This window comes from Vitis riparia, chromosome 7, assembly GCF_004353265.1.
Source record: "Vitis riparia cultivar Riparia Gloire de Montpellier isolate 1030 chromosome 7, EGFV_Vit.rip_1.0, whole genome shotgun sequence".
Classification (NCBI taxonomy): domain Eukaryota; kingdom Viridiplantae; phylum Streptophyta; class Magnoliopsida; order Vitales; family Vitaceae; genus Vitis; species Vitis riparia.
Window position 1 is genome coordinate 9,499,145 of NC_048437.1, and position 16,830 is coordinate 9,515,974.

At 35.9% G+C, this 16,830-nt stretch overlaps 2 protein-coding genes across 6 annotated transcripts; one reads left to right on the top strand and one right to left on the bottom strand.

The window, feature by feature from the left end:
• Nucleotides 1-87: 87 nt before the first annotated feature.
• LOC117918751 (ADP-ribosylation factor-related protein 1-like) lies at nt 88-12,987 on the top strand. 5 transcript variants are annotated; one of them, XM_034835627.1, is made up of 8 exons: nt 107-409; nt 2,373-2,462; nt 7,198-7,397; nt 7,848-7,988; nt 9,602-9,710; nt 9,842-9,903; nt 12,423-12,526; nt 12,699-12,987. In XM_034835627.1, exons 3-8 carry the CDS (start codon nt 7,305-7,307, stop codon nt 12,805-12,807), a joined length of 618 nt encoding a protein of 205 aa, XP_034691518.1. In that variant the 5' UTR covers nt 107-409; nt 2,373-2,462; nt 7,198-7,304; the 3' UTR covers nt 12,808-12,987. The 5 variants fall into 5 exon arrangements, with proteins under 5 accessions (XP_034691521.1, XP_034691520.1, XP_034691518.1 ...); XM_034835629.1 differs by lacking the exon at nt 2,373-2,462 and having other exon boundaries at nt 103-409; nt 7,198-7,344; XM_034835626.1 differs by lacking the exon at nt 2,373-2,462.
• Nucleotides 12,988-13,772: 785 nt separating this feature from the next.
• On the bottom strand, nt 13,773-16,446 carry LOC117917515. Its single transcript, XM_034833817.1, has 4 exons — nt 16,051-16,446; nt 15,556-15,688; nt 14,899-15,042; nt 13,773-14,128 (listed from the first exon to the last, which is right to left on the bottom strand). Exons 1-4 carry the CDS (start codon nt 16,444-16,446, stop codon nt 13,773-13,775), a joined length of 1,029 nt encoding a protein of 342 aa, XP_034689708.1.
• Between the last annotated feature and the right edge of the window lie 384 nt (nt 16,447-16,830).

Sequence of the window (16,830 nt, forward strand, 5' to 3'; positions counted from 1 at the left end):
CAACTTTAGGAAAATCAAGAAATTTGCGCATTAGTAATTTTATGCACTTTCCACTGAGGTGTGCTTTCATTCCCAAAATGCCATCCCATTCGTCCAACTCAGCCTCCGGATCTGATTACCCAAAAAACCTTTAAGCCCAAAGAAAAATGAAAAAGAAAGTTCTCACGTTTTTCACCCCGACGCCAACTCTCTCAACGAAACCCAAAACTCCATTTGCTCGTCCCTCCCGGAACCCTAACCTCCGTCTCGTCTTTCTCTTCATCTTGAAAACCCAAATCCTTGAAAGCCTAACCTCATTTGCGTAAATATCGTTTTGTGGAGTTCCATTCTTTTCGTTGGGTTAATCAATGTCTTGGTGCAGTATGTAATCTGTTACTTTTTTTTCAAGAATTTCAGAGGTAGCTTTCAGGTTCGTGAGCCTTTTGTTCTTTGATTTCTTGCAATTGAACTGGTCTCCCTTGTTTATATATATATATATTGCTTTGAAACTATAGTTTCCTGAACCGGTGTCTCCCTTGTTTATTTATTTATTTATTTTTAATTATAGTTTTTTGAGGAGACATTTTGTGGGTAGGATTTAGTTCTTATGTAGGCATTGCTTGCGCTGTAGCAGAGAGCGATTCTACCTAAATGTGCGGCCTTCTCATTTTTCAAAAAGAAAGAAATGGGCGATTGACTAAAAATCAAATTAATGGACGGTTGATGTTGCTTCAAGCATTCAGTTCGTTTTATGTTTCTATAGAAGAAATTTGATATATTTTTGACATTCTGATTTTGAGGTGTTTCAATTTATTGAGTTGGATGTTGGGATAATTGGTGATTTTCAATTTATGCTCTCCTGGTAAGAATCAAGTTTTCTACTTTGTTCTCCTATCGGATAGGCCTTTGTTTTTGCCTTTAGCTCAAGGAAGAAGCCATAATTCTCAAAGGGCAATATTGATCTTATAACATAAAATAGTTTCCCATATAAGCTAAATAAAGCTTCTACGAGAAATTAACATTTTCCCGGATTTCATATTATGTAGCTTTTAACTCCTTTTTAAAAACTTAGTTAAGTTCTTATTCAGTTTAAAAAGAGTTTTTGGCTTCTCAAAGGCCTTTTCAAAGAAGGAATTAATCTAGTTGTTTCACCTATGGACTTATTTACTAATACAATGATCTAAACATTTATTAGGTCAAATGATTTACCCAATTGTTAGAAAGGTAATTACATATAAAAAAAAACTGCAAATCATTTTGTTTCCTTCGTTTAGGGAGGGGAAGTGATATATGAATAATTAATATATTATATTTTCTTTTTCCATCTCTGTGATAATATGGATTTATCATCCTTTGGTATCTACTGATTTTGTTCCCATTATGCATTATATTTCATCCATAAAATTAGCAAGTTTTTATTAAGTGCTATTTTCATCGAACTAATCTAAGAGCAGTTGTTTCTCATACTGTAACTACAGTTTTAAATCATTAAGCTGTATAATAATCATGGTTTTAAGGATTGTTTTTATTCAGAGTGTGAGGCCTCCTTAGTTTAACTCAATATTGGTGATATGACTATATCAATTAATATCCTTCCAATCCAGTAGGTTAATCCATCTTTTTTGATCCCTTATCATATGCAAAATGAATTTGCATGAGCAATTATTATTGCATTGCAGGCATACCTGATTTAGTAGTTTAGTTTTGTCATAGAATGCAGAGACCAGGTTGAACTGGAAGGATCAAATATGTGGTTGCTTCATGTTTGCCTGCCAGCAATGGTTGTCTGATGCATTTTTATTAAAAATGGTGCTTTACATCCCCATATTCTATTTTTTCTCTTTTCAGATGAACTACCTTTTGTTGGAATCATTTATGAACCGATATCTCAACTTAAATGTCCATGGAGTTGGACATGCTTATTATTATTTGGTTGATGGATTCATTGCTTTGTTTTATTCTGCTGAATTTTTTTACTGTCTTAACCAAGTAGGCATTGGGAAATGTCTTTGGGAAAATAGGTTTAATTTAAGATAGTTTTCATTCATTTTGTTTCTTCATCTTTTGTTGATCATCTCTTTTCTGATGTTTCAAGTATCTTAGTTGATTTGGAGAAGATTTGTATTATGAAACATTAAATAGTGGTTTACAGCTTATGTTCTATTTGAAGTGCTTGGCTTGAAGTTTGATGGATTTTTTTTCTCTTTTGAAGAGTTCATATCTAGTTATTTTAGTGATGTGCAGACAACTCCCCAAAAGTAGGAACCAGATAACCTCATAAGTCCTGATAGTGAAACTTAAACTAATAATATTTTCATCTTGATGTTAAATTTAGAGATTTTTTCAAGTTCATTACTTTCTTCTTGAAGATTGACTTTCTGGGGGTTATCTAGGATTTAACAAGACACAGCCTGGAGGTTTCTAGAGTTACTAGTGATTGTTGCTCACCTTTCAACCTTCCATTGAAAAAACATAACAAAGAGGTATTTTTTCCATTTTATTTTGTCATACTTCCACTTAGATGATCATCGTGGATTCTTTTGGCTAATAAACTGTCAATCTAGACTTCTTTAATCATAGAAGAATGATGAGATTTGGTTCTTTATTTATTTTTATTGCTTTGGCTAAGAAATAAAATTTTCATATAGAGCACTTGTTTAATTTTATCTGTATAATCTTGTTTAGCAAGTGTCTTAGCTTTGAGGAGATTTTGATTCAATATTCAGGGTCTTTTTCTGGCCTGGGTTTTCTATCATTGTAAATGGATTCCTTTTTTATTTTTAAGATGTCACTTTTCATCAAATGGGTTGTCATACTTTTATTTTTAATTATTTCAATTGGTGTATCAATAATGAATAGCTATTGAATTATATCATCACAAGAATGTTTAATCGCAGAAGTGACACAAGATATAACTTAGAAATACCACCTAGAAACTCCAAAGTGTAACAATAGATGATCTATTCACTACAATCAATCCACTAAATTTAAAAAGAAGGTACACAATCAAAGGCTTCTACTCCCCAGGGTCTTATACTGCAAGCACCTATACTCTTCTTTCACATCTCCTACAAGTCCCATGCAACACTTACTCAAGCTCTGTGGATCACCTCAAAGACTATCCCGGGGCTTTAGGGACTCAAATCCTTGACCTTTAGATTGTGAGAAGATTTCTTTCAAGTGAGATATTAACATATGGAGTTATTTGGACTATAGGGATGGCTAATATCCTGTGCATCATATTTAACTTGATACAACTTATTATTTATACAACAAACCTAGGGCATGGATCCATGACTAGGCAAAGGAGCTACAAGACTGTTTCCATTTTAAATGCATTACAGGACTATAGATCTGTTTCAATTGAGCCATGGTTCTGAATAGAATTATACCTGATTCAGCATCAAATATCAAATTGTTCATAGGCCTTTTATCCTGAATTTTATTCTTCTCATCCCAAGCAAAAGTTGTCCGATAACCTCGCCCACCGTCTGAAGCCTGAATTTGAACACAATCCTAAATTTTTTCTTCCTCAAAACTCTTCAAAGATTTTGAATCCTCAACCTTATAAGACTTCTTAGGAATGTACCTAACCGAAACAGAGTCGTAAGCTCTGTTCTTCATACAGCAAAGGGCATTGTTCTTTTTCATCCTAAAAGTGGGAAAAAAAAAATGAGAAATTTATTATGAGAAACACCATAAACTAAATTTCAAACAAATTTCAGCAAAAATCTCGTCATAAAATAAAATTTTGTTCGAAGCTATTTGGTTGATGAGAAATCCAGGTAGAAGGTTAAAAATATAAAATTTTCCCTTTACTGTTTGAGACACAGGAAAAAGAGAGATCATCCACCTTATCACACCTAAATAAATTTTCCTCTTCGAGAGCCAGTTGAGTAGGATTTTACATTTTTAGATTATTTTTTTCTAAGAATTTTTTTTTTTCTTTCATTTTCCTTACTTTTATCGGGAGCCAAGCAAAGGGTAAATGAAATCTTCTTACTAGGCAATGGAAAAAGGTCGATATTGAAACTGGAATGAAAATTTGCAGCTGAAATTTCCAAGAAACGTCGACATATTTAGTGTCAATTTTAAAGTCAAAGCAAAAAAACCCAGATGTAAACCCAAGGTAAGGGCTCATTGATTCAAATGGAGCGTCCTCCACAGTGCGTGGTGAAAACATATGGAACCTTGTTGCGTTGGTATTTAGAAAAAGGAAACTTGTGTTTGGAGGAGGTGAAGAAGTTTGGGAGGAGTTATGGTCATCTACTGGAGGTGATGCTGGAGCATGCTCAGATAGAAGAAGGCCCTGCTATTAAGTTGTTCTTTTTATTTTTGGTTTTTGTTTTTTTTTTTCTCATGTGGAGGTTGACCTGGCAGAAAAAGGACATATTGTGCATTAAAAAATAGCTCAGCCCAAAGTGCATGAAGCCTATATTATTTTTGGGATTAGAATAGTTATATTAAAAAATCAAAAGTTGGGTTTCCAATCTCATAATATTTTGATATTACTAGCCCCAAACACAAGTTTCCCTAATTTATTTGGATGCCCAAGACTCACGTACTAGATGACCTACCCCACTGCATGTGACCCATTAGGCGACCTATCTAAACTTTCAAAAGCGAACACCCATGCTGCTAACCTTTACGCTGATCATTTGACCTCCATCGTACCCTCTTCTTTCTCCAAACCGAGTACTTCCATCACAGCTGCCACTTTCCTCTCCCAAAACCGAACATCATACAACTCCTTATACCCTCACGGCCATTTGTGAAGGAAGTGTTGTCGGTTTGGAGGTTGTTAATTTCTGGAGGCCATTTTTTAGATCTCTATGAGAGAGTTTGGAAGTGAGAGAGAAAACAGAGATTTTGAGAGAAAAACTTTAGCAGAGAAGTGAAGATTGAGAGTTCCGGAAGAAGCTGTCATGCTATAGAATTCTAGGCCGTTAGATTTTCTTGAATACTGCATTTTCTCTTCAGGTTCCAATTTTTCTAAATTCCTCCATGTATTTATGAAAATCAAGCCTATGATCTTTTCATTTTATAGTTCTTATTTTTTGGTTTAGATTGGTTTACTTTAGAGTTTATGATTGCCTTTCGTTCATCCATTGTTGATTTGTATTGGCTTTGGTATTGTTGGGATTTGAGCATGAATTTTCCCGTAGAGCCTGTATTTGGTATCTTGAGCTTTTGTGGACTCCTAAGACATTATTTCTGAACATTTTTATATATATTGACTTGGATTAGACCATTGGGAAGTTTTGATGGTGTTTTGTCCGTTCGTTTTATGATCTGTTGCCTTGGGAACTTTAAGAGATCCTTTTCTTTCTGTAGTCTCTATTCTTCTATGATGAACTTCATTATTTCTTATCTGGTGATTTTTTTTAGTAATCAGGTGAGATCATTCTGAGGTTTTATTGACTGTATTCCCATTTGTTTGTTTGGATATATATTGTTTTAATTATTTTCGAAACATGAAGTTGAATTATTTGTAGATTCTAATTTTTTTAGTGTATTCTGAATACTCATTTGTAATTTTGAAACATTATTTTTGAGGAATTTTTATTCATCTGTCTTGATGTGATAATTTATGCAGTTTTGAACTATTTCTTTCAGTTTAAGTCATTAAAAGCTGATCCAGGATTGAGAAGTTCTCTTGAAGGTTTATTTTGATATCCTGCAACAGTTTAATTAGATTGTAATTTAGTTTGTGATTTTCCTTGAATTCTTGTTAATTCCAGGAGGCCTAAGGCAGTGAGATTATGATATATATATATATATATATATATATATATATATATATATTCCCGTTAATCAAATCATTCTATAAATTTATGTTATGGTGATATTTTATGATTTTAAATTAATTGTTAATATGATTAGAAATTTTAATTGCATCCTTGTTGATTGGAATGGATTTATCATTATCTTAGGACATTGGTTTATAATCTGTCTTGTAATTTCTAGTTTAGATCCCACTTGCATGAATTATTTCGACTCAATGGAAAAATTAGTTTTGATTCGACAAATTCATATTTACTTAAATGTAATTGGAAATTCAGATTTTGTAAACATGATTCATTTTTTTTACTTATTTATATTTTATTTAACCATAAAACAAAGTCGGTTCTATTTTTTTATGTTGGTTTCTTGTGATTCATAATTTAGGTTTAGTGAATGTGAATATATTCATTATAATTAGAATATTAGGATTCTTCCTTATTCATACCAAACTAATAAAATTTTATATTCACATTTTCACTGATTTAAGATGATCTAATTAAAGTGAGAATTGAATGCTTTTTATCATAATGGTTTAGTTTAGGATGATCTAATTAAAGTGAGATTTGAATGCTTTTTTAGGGTTTGGGGTTTGGGGTTGGGGGTTGGGGGTTTGGGGTTTGGGGGTTTAGGGTTTAGGGTTCAGGGGTTAGGGGGAGTTTAGGGTTTAGGGGTTAGGGTTAGGGGGGGAGGGGGTTTAGGGGTTAAGGTGGATATGAATCCAAGTTCTGTTGTCTCTCCACGTGCTGGTATGGAGGGCACGTGAGGGAGGGTGTTAAGGAGCATGATATGCATATTGAGCCTAAATCCTACAACTTTAAGCTTTTAGGGGTTAGGGGGGGTTTAGGGGTTAGGGTTTAGGGTGGATATGAATCCAAGTTTTGTTGTCTCTCCACGTGCGGGTATGGAGTGCATGTGAGGGAGGGTGTTAAGGAGCATGATATGCATATTGAGTCTACATCCTGCAAGTTTAAGCTTTTAGGAAAATTGGTGGTTCAACACCATATATTTTTCCCTTTCTTGTCAAAGTTGACCCAAGAATTCTATGCCAAGAATCTGGGTAAATTCCACATAGGGCCCTAGCAATCAGATTGCTTAATTGAAAGGATTCTTTTTTATAGGTAGCTTAATTTAAGGGATTTTTTTAACCCTTCCTTTCTATATATATTGTAAATCAGAAAGTAATAAAATATAGAGGAGATTATTTTTTTTCATCAGGACCTAAATTAGAAATAGCAAGAAAAAAGTTGTGATGGTTGAAGACATGGGTCAGTCTATTTCAGATAATGAATTGGTTATACTTTGACCACTGTACCTTCAAAGATTGCATCTAATCACCTGCTAGTCTATTAAAATTAAAATATAGAGGAAGAAATGGAAATTGAACCATTTAAATTGAACATCATCTCATGTTGATTTGTCCTTTTGTGTTTTCAGGATTTGGAAATGATGAGCATGAGAAGAATGAAGTTGACATCAGAAAATCCTCTTTTTACACTTGAAGGTTAAAGGGAACAGATAATAAACAAGATTACCAAGCAGACATGTTCTCCTTGTTTTATGGACTTTGGAAGTATCTCTTCAGTAAGGCAGAGTTTCATGTTCTTATTCTTGGAATTGACAAGGCTGGGAAAACAGTAATATATCATCTTATCTTCTCATGTGGAAACAAAAGTTTCCTATGCATGCTTCTTCATCTTGTGTGGAATGACATAAAGCACAGCTTTATCATTAATTACTAAAATCTGGTTGCCTTTCTAAGTGCTGTTTTGGCCCTTGATCAATCGCTAGTGGCTTTGGGTTTTAAGTTTTTCATTATTTTGTTATTGTAATATTTTAAATTTTATGTGTAGTATAAGCCCTCTATGTTTGATAAGAAAGGAACAGTATGTATTCTTTACTGTTTGTAGCTTAAAGGAACATTATTCCAAGTTTGAAGCATAAAAGTTCCAAAAAACCCTTCTTTTACCTGTCTATTTCTGATTCAGCTTTAATATTATTAATACTTTTATTTGTTCATGTTCCTTAAACCATTGCACTTGTCTCTGGAAACTTTATTAATACTTACTAACATGTATGATTTGTAGACTTTACTTGAGAAGTTGAAGGCTCTATACTCGAACTTGGAAGGCCTCCCTCCTGATCGAATTCTTCCAACTGTGGGACTCAATATTGGTCGTGTTGAATTGTCAAATACAAAACTTGTGTTCTGGGACCTGGGAGGTCAGGTATGTAAGACATCCCAAAACTGACAATCAGGTGGATATTCTCAGAGTTTCTTCGATTACTCCATAAAAGTTCCAACACCATTTTCTTGAACTATAACAGCAGGGTCTCATGCAATCATCTACAATGATAATAATTTCTGGGTTATATCATTTACTAGGTTTTTCACTTTTGTAATATTTATTGTTAGAATCATAGTTGTTAAAAAACTTACAATACACAATACAATGCAATGATATGATACATTTTTTATGGAAATCAATATGTATTACAATCTGTATCTTATTTTAAAGCATATCTACGATACACATGGATACATGATATGATACGTGATATTACGATACAACAATACATACATCTTTAATTATTTTCTATGATTTTTTTAAAAAGTCAAATTAATTTTTTTTATTGAAAGAATTTATTATATTAATTGTTTAAAATATACTAAAAAATTTAAAATGGGTCATATAAAGGAGAAATTGGTAATATAATCTTATAAGAAAAGCTATATTCTTGTAGTCAAATGTTATATTAGAAGTCAAATAAGTTTATTTTTACAATGAATATCGAAGAATTTTTCATTTGAATGGTTTGAATATTGATAATGAAAATGATGGTGATTAGTAAATACAAATTTTTACTTAACATATTAGCTTTTTTTATTTCTTTTATTGAAGAAGTTTATTGTTGTGGATTATGTGATGAATCTATATATAAAGTCATATTGTGTTAATTTAAACTTGTCAAAACTTTAACATTCAATGTTTTCATATGATATGATAGAGTTTAACTCTTTAGATCCTACTATCTTCCATAAAATTGGTTATATGTTACTTTATACTTCATACTTTCAGTAGATATACATATACATATTTTATTTATTTATTTTTTACTATATAAAAAAACTTACAATACACGATACAGAAAAATAGAAAAACGATATACGATACATTTTATGAATTAACAACTATGGTTAGAATATAATACCATTTTTCCAGCACTGCATTCTTGTACAACATAATAGTGCTTTGGTATTTTACTGTTAATAGCCACTAGAACAAACAGGAGTGGGATTATGAATATCTGTGATATTTACAACTCTTCATACTAGAGTCTTTTCTGACTTTATCTGCTGGATCCCACCAGGTAGGCAGACTTCCCAAAAATCTTGAGGCAACTGAGTGAATCTCCTTCTTTCTTTGTTACTATCTTAGGATTTATTTATTGTGTTTTATTTTTATTTTTCATTTTTTGTCTTAAGGGCAGATTTGGGAACTGTAAAAACCTGAAATTCCATAAGTAAAACTGAAAATGAGCTCACATGAAAAGAAGGGATGAAACTTGGGTTTAACTGTATGCTGTTCTATAAATGGTCTCAAAGTTGCATGATAAAATGTATGTAGTACAGCGGTCTTTCTTCCATCCTCTTCAAAGGAAATTTTTTTCTTTTGATCAGATTAAGTTCTTTTTACTAGAAACTGTTGAAATGTAGCTAGCAATAAGTTCCAGGGTTCAGCAAGCCTGTATCTGCTAAGATTCTAGGTGTCTGAATGTCTATGATTCACTGATGCAAGAATTTTTTATTTTATTTATTTATTTAGTTTTTTTTTGTCAGCCCGGTCTTCGTTCAATTTGGGAGAAATATTATGAAGAGGCACATGCTGTGGTATATGTAATTGATGCTTCTTGCCCATCACGTTTTGAAGATTCAAAATCAGCACTGGGTGAGTTATTTGCGGTTATTTTGATTTTGTGGAACACAGTGCTCTTTTAATTACTAATCAATTTTACCATTAGTGTGGAGTTTCAAATTGAAATTACAATGATGCACTTACACCTTCAATTTGATTATCAGAAAAAATTCTCCGGCATGAGGATTTGCAAGGAGCTCCTCTTTTAATATTAGCAAACAAGCAGGTGAAATAAATCTTGACCTTTTTGGATCAAAAGAAAGTTATTATGAATCTTTTTCCCCATACAATTATAAATAATAGTGCATTTGAGCTTCAGTGTGTGATGAGACAAGAATTTGAACCATGTTGAGATTTTATTTTGTAGTGGACCTATCTTCTGTGTGCATGAATCTTGTATGTATGTATGGGTATCCAAGAAGCACCAATAGAAGAGGGAAAAAAAAAAGAGCAACACTCGGACAAAAACATGAACGACTATCCACAATTTAGGTTATCAATATAATTCTATAAAGAACAATTCTCCTTTCCCAACTGGACTTTAGATCATTCCAAATTTATTTAATAGAGATCTCCTTCTACTTTTGGTTGGGAAGATCTTCCTCATTGAAGATCTTTCAACTTTGCTGGTGCCACATGCACCAAAACGAGCAAGGGGGAGCCATGCTCATTACCTTCCTCTTGTCTTTTATTTATACCCTTCACCTTCTAGCCTAAGAGGAGCTCTTCCAAAAAATCTGGGAATGCCAACTGTAGTTCGAGTATTGGGAATAACAGCTCCCACAGCTTTCAAGCTCTAAACCAGTGGATGAGGATGTGATTTACAAAGGCTGCATCTGTTGCTATCATTCATCCTCTCCTTACATAAGGATATCAATGGTTGGGATCTTTCACTGCTTTACCTCCCAAGCAAAAAAAACAGGTTTCAAGGGGACACAAGTGGCCTGAGTTTTTTATTTTTATTTTTTGGCAGGGAAATTGTGTAAATATTTCACATGGAAAAGTTCTCTTCTTCTCCTCTGTTCAAAGTAAATTATCTGTCCTTGATTCTTGCAATCTCACCTTGTGGATGAGCTCCATGTACTGATCCACATCCCCTAATTCCTAATCCTAAGAATGTTTTCTTGACAAAAGGGACCAAGAGTCTTCTCCCTTCCATTGCCACCCTTAAGTTAGCTACTGTTGCATTCTTGGAAGAGGGAAGCTTGAACAGCTGATGAACGCCTCTATCGTATTACACTCACCCACCAGTCGATCCATCTAGAACTTGGTTTTAAATCCATTCCTAGCTAGAATAGAATTTCTAAGGTAGAATTCTTCCCATCCTCTTCTAATTACTTTCTATAACCCATCTGAAAAGACTTTAACCTCTAGAGTGCCCAATCCCCTTCCACTTCTCCAAAATTGCCATGGATTATCATCCTCAACAGGCTTCATTTGCCTTACAATGCTTTATTAAGAACATCCATCTTTCTGATGCCCAAGCCTCCAGTCCTCTTTATCATTGCTCACTGTCCACCAGTTCACAATGTGCAGATCTCTCCTTAGAATGATTGTCTCACAAAGTTTTTTGGTATTTTTCTAATGTGCTCCTTACTTTCCTTGTCATCACAAAAAGGACATGAAGTATATGAGAAGGCTTGAGAGAGTACTCCTAATGAGGTTTAATCTTTCTCCCTATTACAGGTACTATTTCTTCTAAGAGGCCAAATCTCGTCTTAGATCTCTCATCAACTGAATCCTACACAGTGGAAGACATTTGAGACACTCCCAAAGGGGGCTCAAGGTAGGTGGAAGGGAGGCTCCTAACCTTACAACCAAATCAAGGAAGCCCATCCATCATCACCAGTATCTACTATCTCAGCTGCTTAATTTTAGCCTCACAAAATAACAGTGTTATCTGAAAACATTAATTGCAAGACATCCACCCCTGCTTCCCATCTACCTTTTACCTTAAAGCCACTTAATAAGCTCCTTGCGCTGTTTTAGAAATTAGGCAAACCCAGAGCCTCCATAACTAGAACAAATTGATAAGGGAAGAGAAAGGGTTCCCTTGCCCGAAATGTCTAGAGCTGTGAAAAAATTTCATAAGGGAACCATTTACTGTAACCTACTTTCTCCACCTCAAATATCATAACCCAAAAATCATTTTTTCCACGACTGATAGGAGGAAGTTTCAATTTAAATGACTAGGCTTTTTTTTTATATCCAGCTTGCATACTATAAGCCTAGTCTAGAGCTTCTTTTTCTCAAGTCTACAGTCTCATTGGTAATCAGGGCTGCATGTAAGATTGGTCTGCCATTCACAAATGCATTCTGATGCTCTGAAACTGACCTTAACAATCACCTTTTTCAGCCTATTCACCAACACAGTATATGCACATTTATGAATTTGTATTTCTTTCTATTTGCAACATTTGTTTAAATCTGCTATACTCCTGCTAATCTGGTGGCTGATGATATGGAACGTGGCTGCTTTTTTTTTCTATTAGGCAGATTGAGAATGAAACAAGGTACTTAAGGAATGGCTTCAAATGCTTTATATGTTAAAACATTTTAATCATTTTCATTTCTTTTCTGTCTTCCTTTCCAAAAACCACAGTGTGATACCCTTTTGCCATGCGTCTCCCTTTGTGTTTCAGACCATAGTAGTCACATTATTGTCAATCACTTTAGAGAACCAGATATCATGATACTGTTTTATTGTACATCTTCCATATTTTGCTTTAAATAATACTATGACAGGATCTTGGTGATGCTGCATCCTCTGAAGAAATAGCCCGGTACCTAGATCTCAAAAAATTGGATGAAAGGGTTTACATGGTTGAAGCTGTTTCAGCATATGACGGGTCAGTAGACGACTTATGAAATTTCTTCGCCCTGACAAAATGTTTGTGTTTGTTGTTTCTCCTAGTATAATCTTATTAGGTATAGAAAGAAAATATTTGAGATTGAAGTGTTCTGAAACCGAAATGGAACAAGTGTTTTGAGAGTAACATGAGGATTGTACTTTGATTGCAGGATGGGGATTAAAGAGAGTGTAGACTGGCTGGTTAAGGTTATGGAGAGAAGCAAGAGAACCGAAATGTTGAGAGTTCGAGCAGGTGTGACGAGCCCAGCCACTGCTTAGAAAATAGTATATAAACTCACTTGTGTCTTTCAGTGCTTCTGTAACTTGTACAGATAACCGGAGCTTGAGCTTTCATCTTGCATGATCAAATTTTTTTCATACATCTTTGGCTAGTGTTGCTCCCTTGTTGGTATTAATTTAATGTGAAATTGCTTTTAAATAAGGGATTTCGGGTGAAAATTTTGAGTCTATATTCCTTCCTAACTTTCAAATACCTCGTTTGAAGCATTTCTGGGTTTCTACAGATACCCATTGGAAGAAATTTCAGTCTATATGCATGTCGAAGTCGTCTTTTGATAAGGTGTTTCCACTATTTATTTAAATGGTCTTTTGCAAGACATTTTTAACTTGTATGTTAAAAATTATCTTTTTTTTTTTTTTTTTTTTGATAAGTAAACAAGATAAACATTAGAAAAGGCTAAACGCCACAAAGCATACAGGGAGTATACAAGACGGCAACAACCTCAAAAAGAGAAAAAGGACCAAAAAGAACTACCTCCCCTTAAGTGGAAGCTATCCACTCCAAAAATCCTATAAGGGAGAAAGACTCTTCACCTAAATACACTTTGGCCTAATTCCACAAGTTATAGACAAAAGTATTTTTTAATTTCTGAATATTCAACGCACCCTCCCTAAAGGCTAACCTATTCTTTTTCTTCCAAACCGTCCAAAAAATACATAACAGAATGGATTTCCAAATCTTTTTTCTTTTCTTCCCTACAAATGAACCCTTCCAAGAGATTAAAGTTTCCTTTACAGTTTCTTGAAGGACCCACAATATCCCATAGGGCTTTAGTCACTATACAGTGTAAAAGAATATGATTTACATTATCTTCTTCACAACCACACAAAAAGCAACAATTTGGGAGTTGCACCCCTCTTATTTGGAGTCTGTCCAGAGTGAGCACCTTCCCCCACATAGCCTCCTAAGCAAAAAAACAGACTTTAGTTGGCATCCTATCCACTCATATTCTCCTTGCGGGAAATACTGTGACATTAGGCTTGTCTAGCAGTCTGTAAGCTTCTTTAACCCTGAAAAGACCATTTCTTCCCTGCCTCCACATGACTGAATCATCCTCCAGGGAAGGCCTATGACCCCTCAAAGTATGAAGCAGCTCCCCAACCATGTCTAACTCCCAATCATTGAAGTCCCTCACAAAAACAAGATTCCAATCTCCTTGGCCCGTCTCTTGGTCCCACATCTCCTCAATCGTAGCATCCCTATGCGCGGCAAGGACAAAAAGATGATTGAAGCATTGGGACAACGGAGTGTCAGTGTACCAACTATCTTTCCAAAATTTGATTTTGGAACCCTTCCCAACTAGAAAAGCCAAATTTTCTCAGCACCATTCAGATTCTTTCATAATCTCCTTCCAGACCCCTACTCCAGCCGCCCCACTAGCCTTCTTTGACCGCCAACCATAATCCTCTTGCCCATATTTCGTAGTGATCACTTGTTTCCAAAGGTTATCCTTTTCACAAGCAAACCTCCAAATCCACTTGCCCAGCAAGGCTCTATTCAGAGTGGCTATTCTCCTTAAACCTAGCCCTCCCTTGTGTTTTTCTGTACAGACCGCATCCCATTTAACTAAGTGAACTTTTCCTTCCAAGTTTCCTCCCCCTCATAGGAAATCTCTTTGTGTTTTCTCCACTCTTTTAGCAACAGACTTGGGCATTCGGAAAATAGACATTTGGCAAATTGGCATGCTAGCCAAGGTGCTTTTTATGAGAGTGATCCTCCCCCCTTTGGAGATGTACTGTCTTTTCCAAAGCGCAAGTCTCCTCCTGACCCTCTCTTCCACTCCATCCCACATAGAAGTAGCCCTATTGGGGCCCCTAAGGGGAGACCCAAATAATGAGAGGGTAGAGACCCCACCCTGCACCCTAACTCAGCTGCCATCTCAAGAATCTCCTCCACTTCTCCAACTGGGATGATTTCGCTTTTGGCTAGATTAATTCGAAGACCCGAAGCCGCTTCAAACCAAAAGAGAATCCAGCTTAGGTGAGAAACTTGCTCTCTGTTCGCCCCACAAAACACAATTGTGTCATCAGCAAAAAATAGGTGGGAGATATTCAAGGAAGTTCTATTACCACCCCGAATGTTGCAACCTGAAAGATATCCCCTTTTCACCGCTCTCCTGATGAGAACGTCCAGAACCTCCATTCCCATAACAAAGAGGTAAGGGGATAGAGGATCCCCTTGACGAAGCCCTCTAGTGCTAGGGAAAAACCCAGCTGGCACTCCATTAACAAGAATAGAGAATTTAGCAGAAGACACGCAGCTCCACATCCATCCCACCCACTTGGTCCCAAAGCCCATTTTTTGAAGGACCTTCATTAAGAAATTCCAATTGATGCTGTCATAAGCTTTTTCTATATCCAATTTGCAAATAAGGCCCTTTTCTTTTCTCTTCTGCCACGAATCTATCACCTCATTAGCAATTAAAGAGGCATCCAGAATTTGCCTTCCCATTACAAAGGCATTCTGAGCAATAGAGACCACCTTACCAATCACTTTTTTGAGCCTATTAGCTAAGACTTTAGCCAAAAGTTTATAGAGCCCCCCCAACAGGCTGATAGGTCTAAAGTCTCCAAGATCCTCAGTCCCACTTTTCTTAGGTATCAACACCGAGAAAGTGTTGTTAAGGCTCCTAACAAAGGAATTATGCTCATGAAATTCTTTAAACATCTCCATGATCTCCTCTTTGGTAAAATCTCATGCGTTTTGCCAAAATACTACAATAAAACCATCCGGGCCAGGGGCTTTATCCCTATTCATCTCCATTAGCGCCGAATGAATCTCAATCTCTGCAAATGGGATTTCCAGACTCTCTGCTTCTTGCTGGCTGATGCAACCCACTTGAATTCTACCAATATCCGCCTGCCAATCCATATCTTCAGAAAACATCTACTGAAACGAATTCACAACTCCTTCTCTCACCTCCTGCTCCTCTACTAGTCACTCCCTATTAACCTTAATTCTGTCTATAGCGTTGTTTCTTCGATGAGCACTTGTCATTCTATGGAAGAACCCCGTGTTTCTATCCCCCTCCCTTAACCAAATCTCCCTTGAGTGTTGTCTCCAATGAGCTTCCTCCAACAGGACCCATTTCTTAAAGGAGTATTTAGCTTCCTTTTTTAATTCAGCTTCCTCCAAAGTCAAGATTCTTCACTTTCCACCCGATCCCAATAATCTATTTGTTGTAAGGCTGAAGCTTTATTAGTTTCTAGCCTCCCAAAAACCTCTTTGTTCCACACTTTCAGCTTCTTTTTAATTTCCTTCATTTTAACAGCCAATCTATAGCTAGCGCTGCCCCTGACTTCAATTCCCTGCCACCAGGTTCTAACAATGTCTTTAAACCCCTTAACCTTAAGCCACATATTTTCGAATCTAAACGGGGTTGGGCCTCTTCTTATTCCACCCCCCTTTGACACAATTGGAAAATGATCAGAAATTGGCCGAGACAATCTGCCCTGAGTGACTCCACTAAACTGATCTAACCAGCTAGGGGAAACTAAAAATTTGTCTAGTCTCGCCCATGCCTGATTATTAAGCCCCCCATTCCATGTGAACTTTCCCCCCTGAAGGAGCAGGTCCACCAGCTCTAGCTCATCCACAGCCTCTACAAATCTCCGCATGGCTGAGCTGATTCTTCTTTGGCTGCTCCTTTCTTGTTGAAACAGAGTGATATTAAAATCCCCACCGAGACACCAGGGATCATCCTAAAGGCCTCTTATTGCCCCAAGTTCTTCCCTCATACCCTCCATTTCCACTTTGGTAAAAGGACCATACACTCCCGTAAAAACCCAGGTAGCCTCATTTTTTGTAGTCCTGAATCTACAAGACAAAGAGAATTGACCCTCCTCCCAATCCAAAATATCCAAAACCCTCTTGTCCCAGCATATCAAAATGCCACCCGTAGCCCCCTCCGCATTTAGGGCTCTCCAATCTATAAATCTCCCCAAGCCCAGACTTCTCACAATACCCTTGGTCATCTCCTGAATCTTGGTTTCCTGAATACA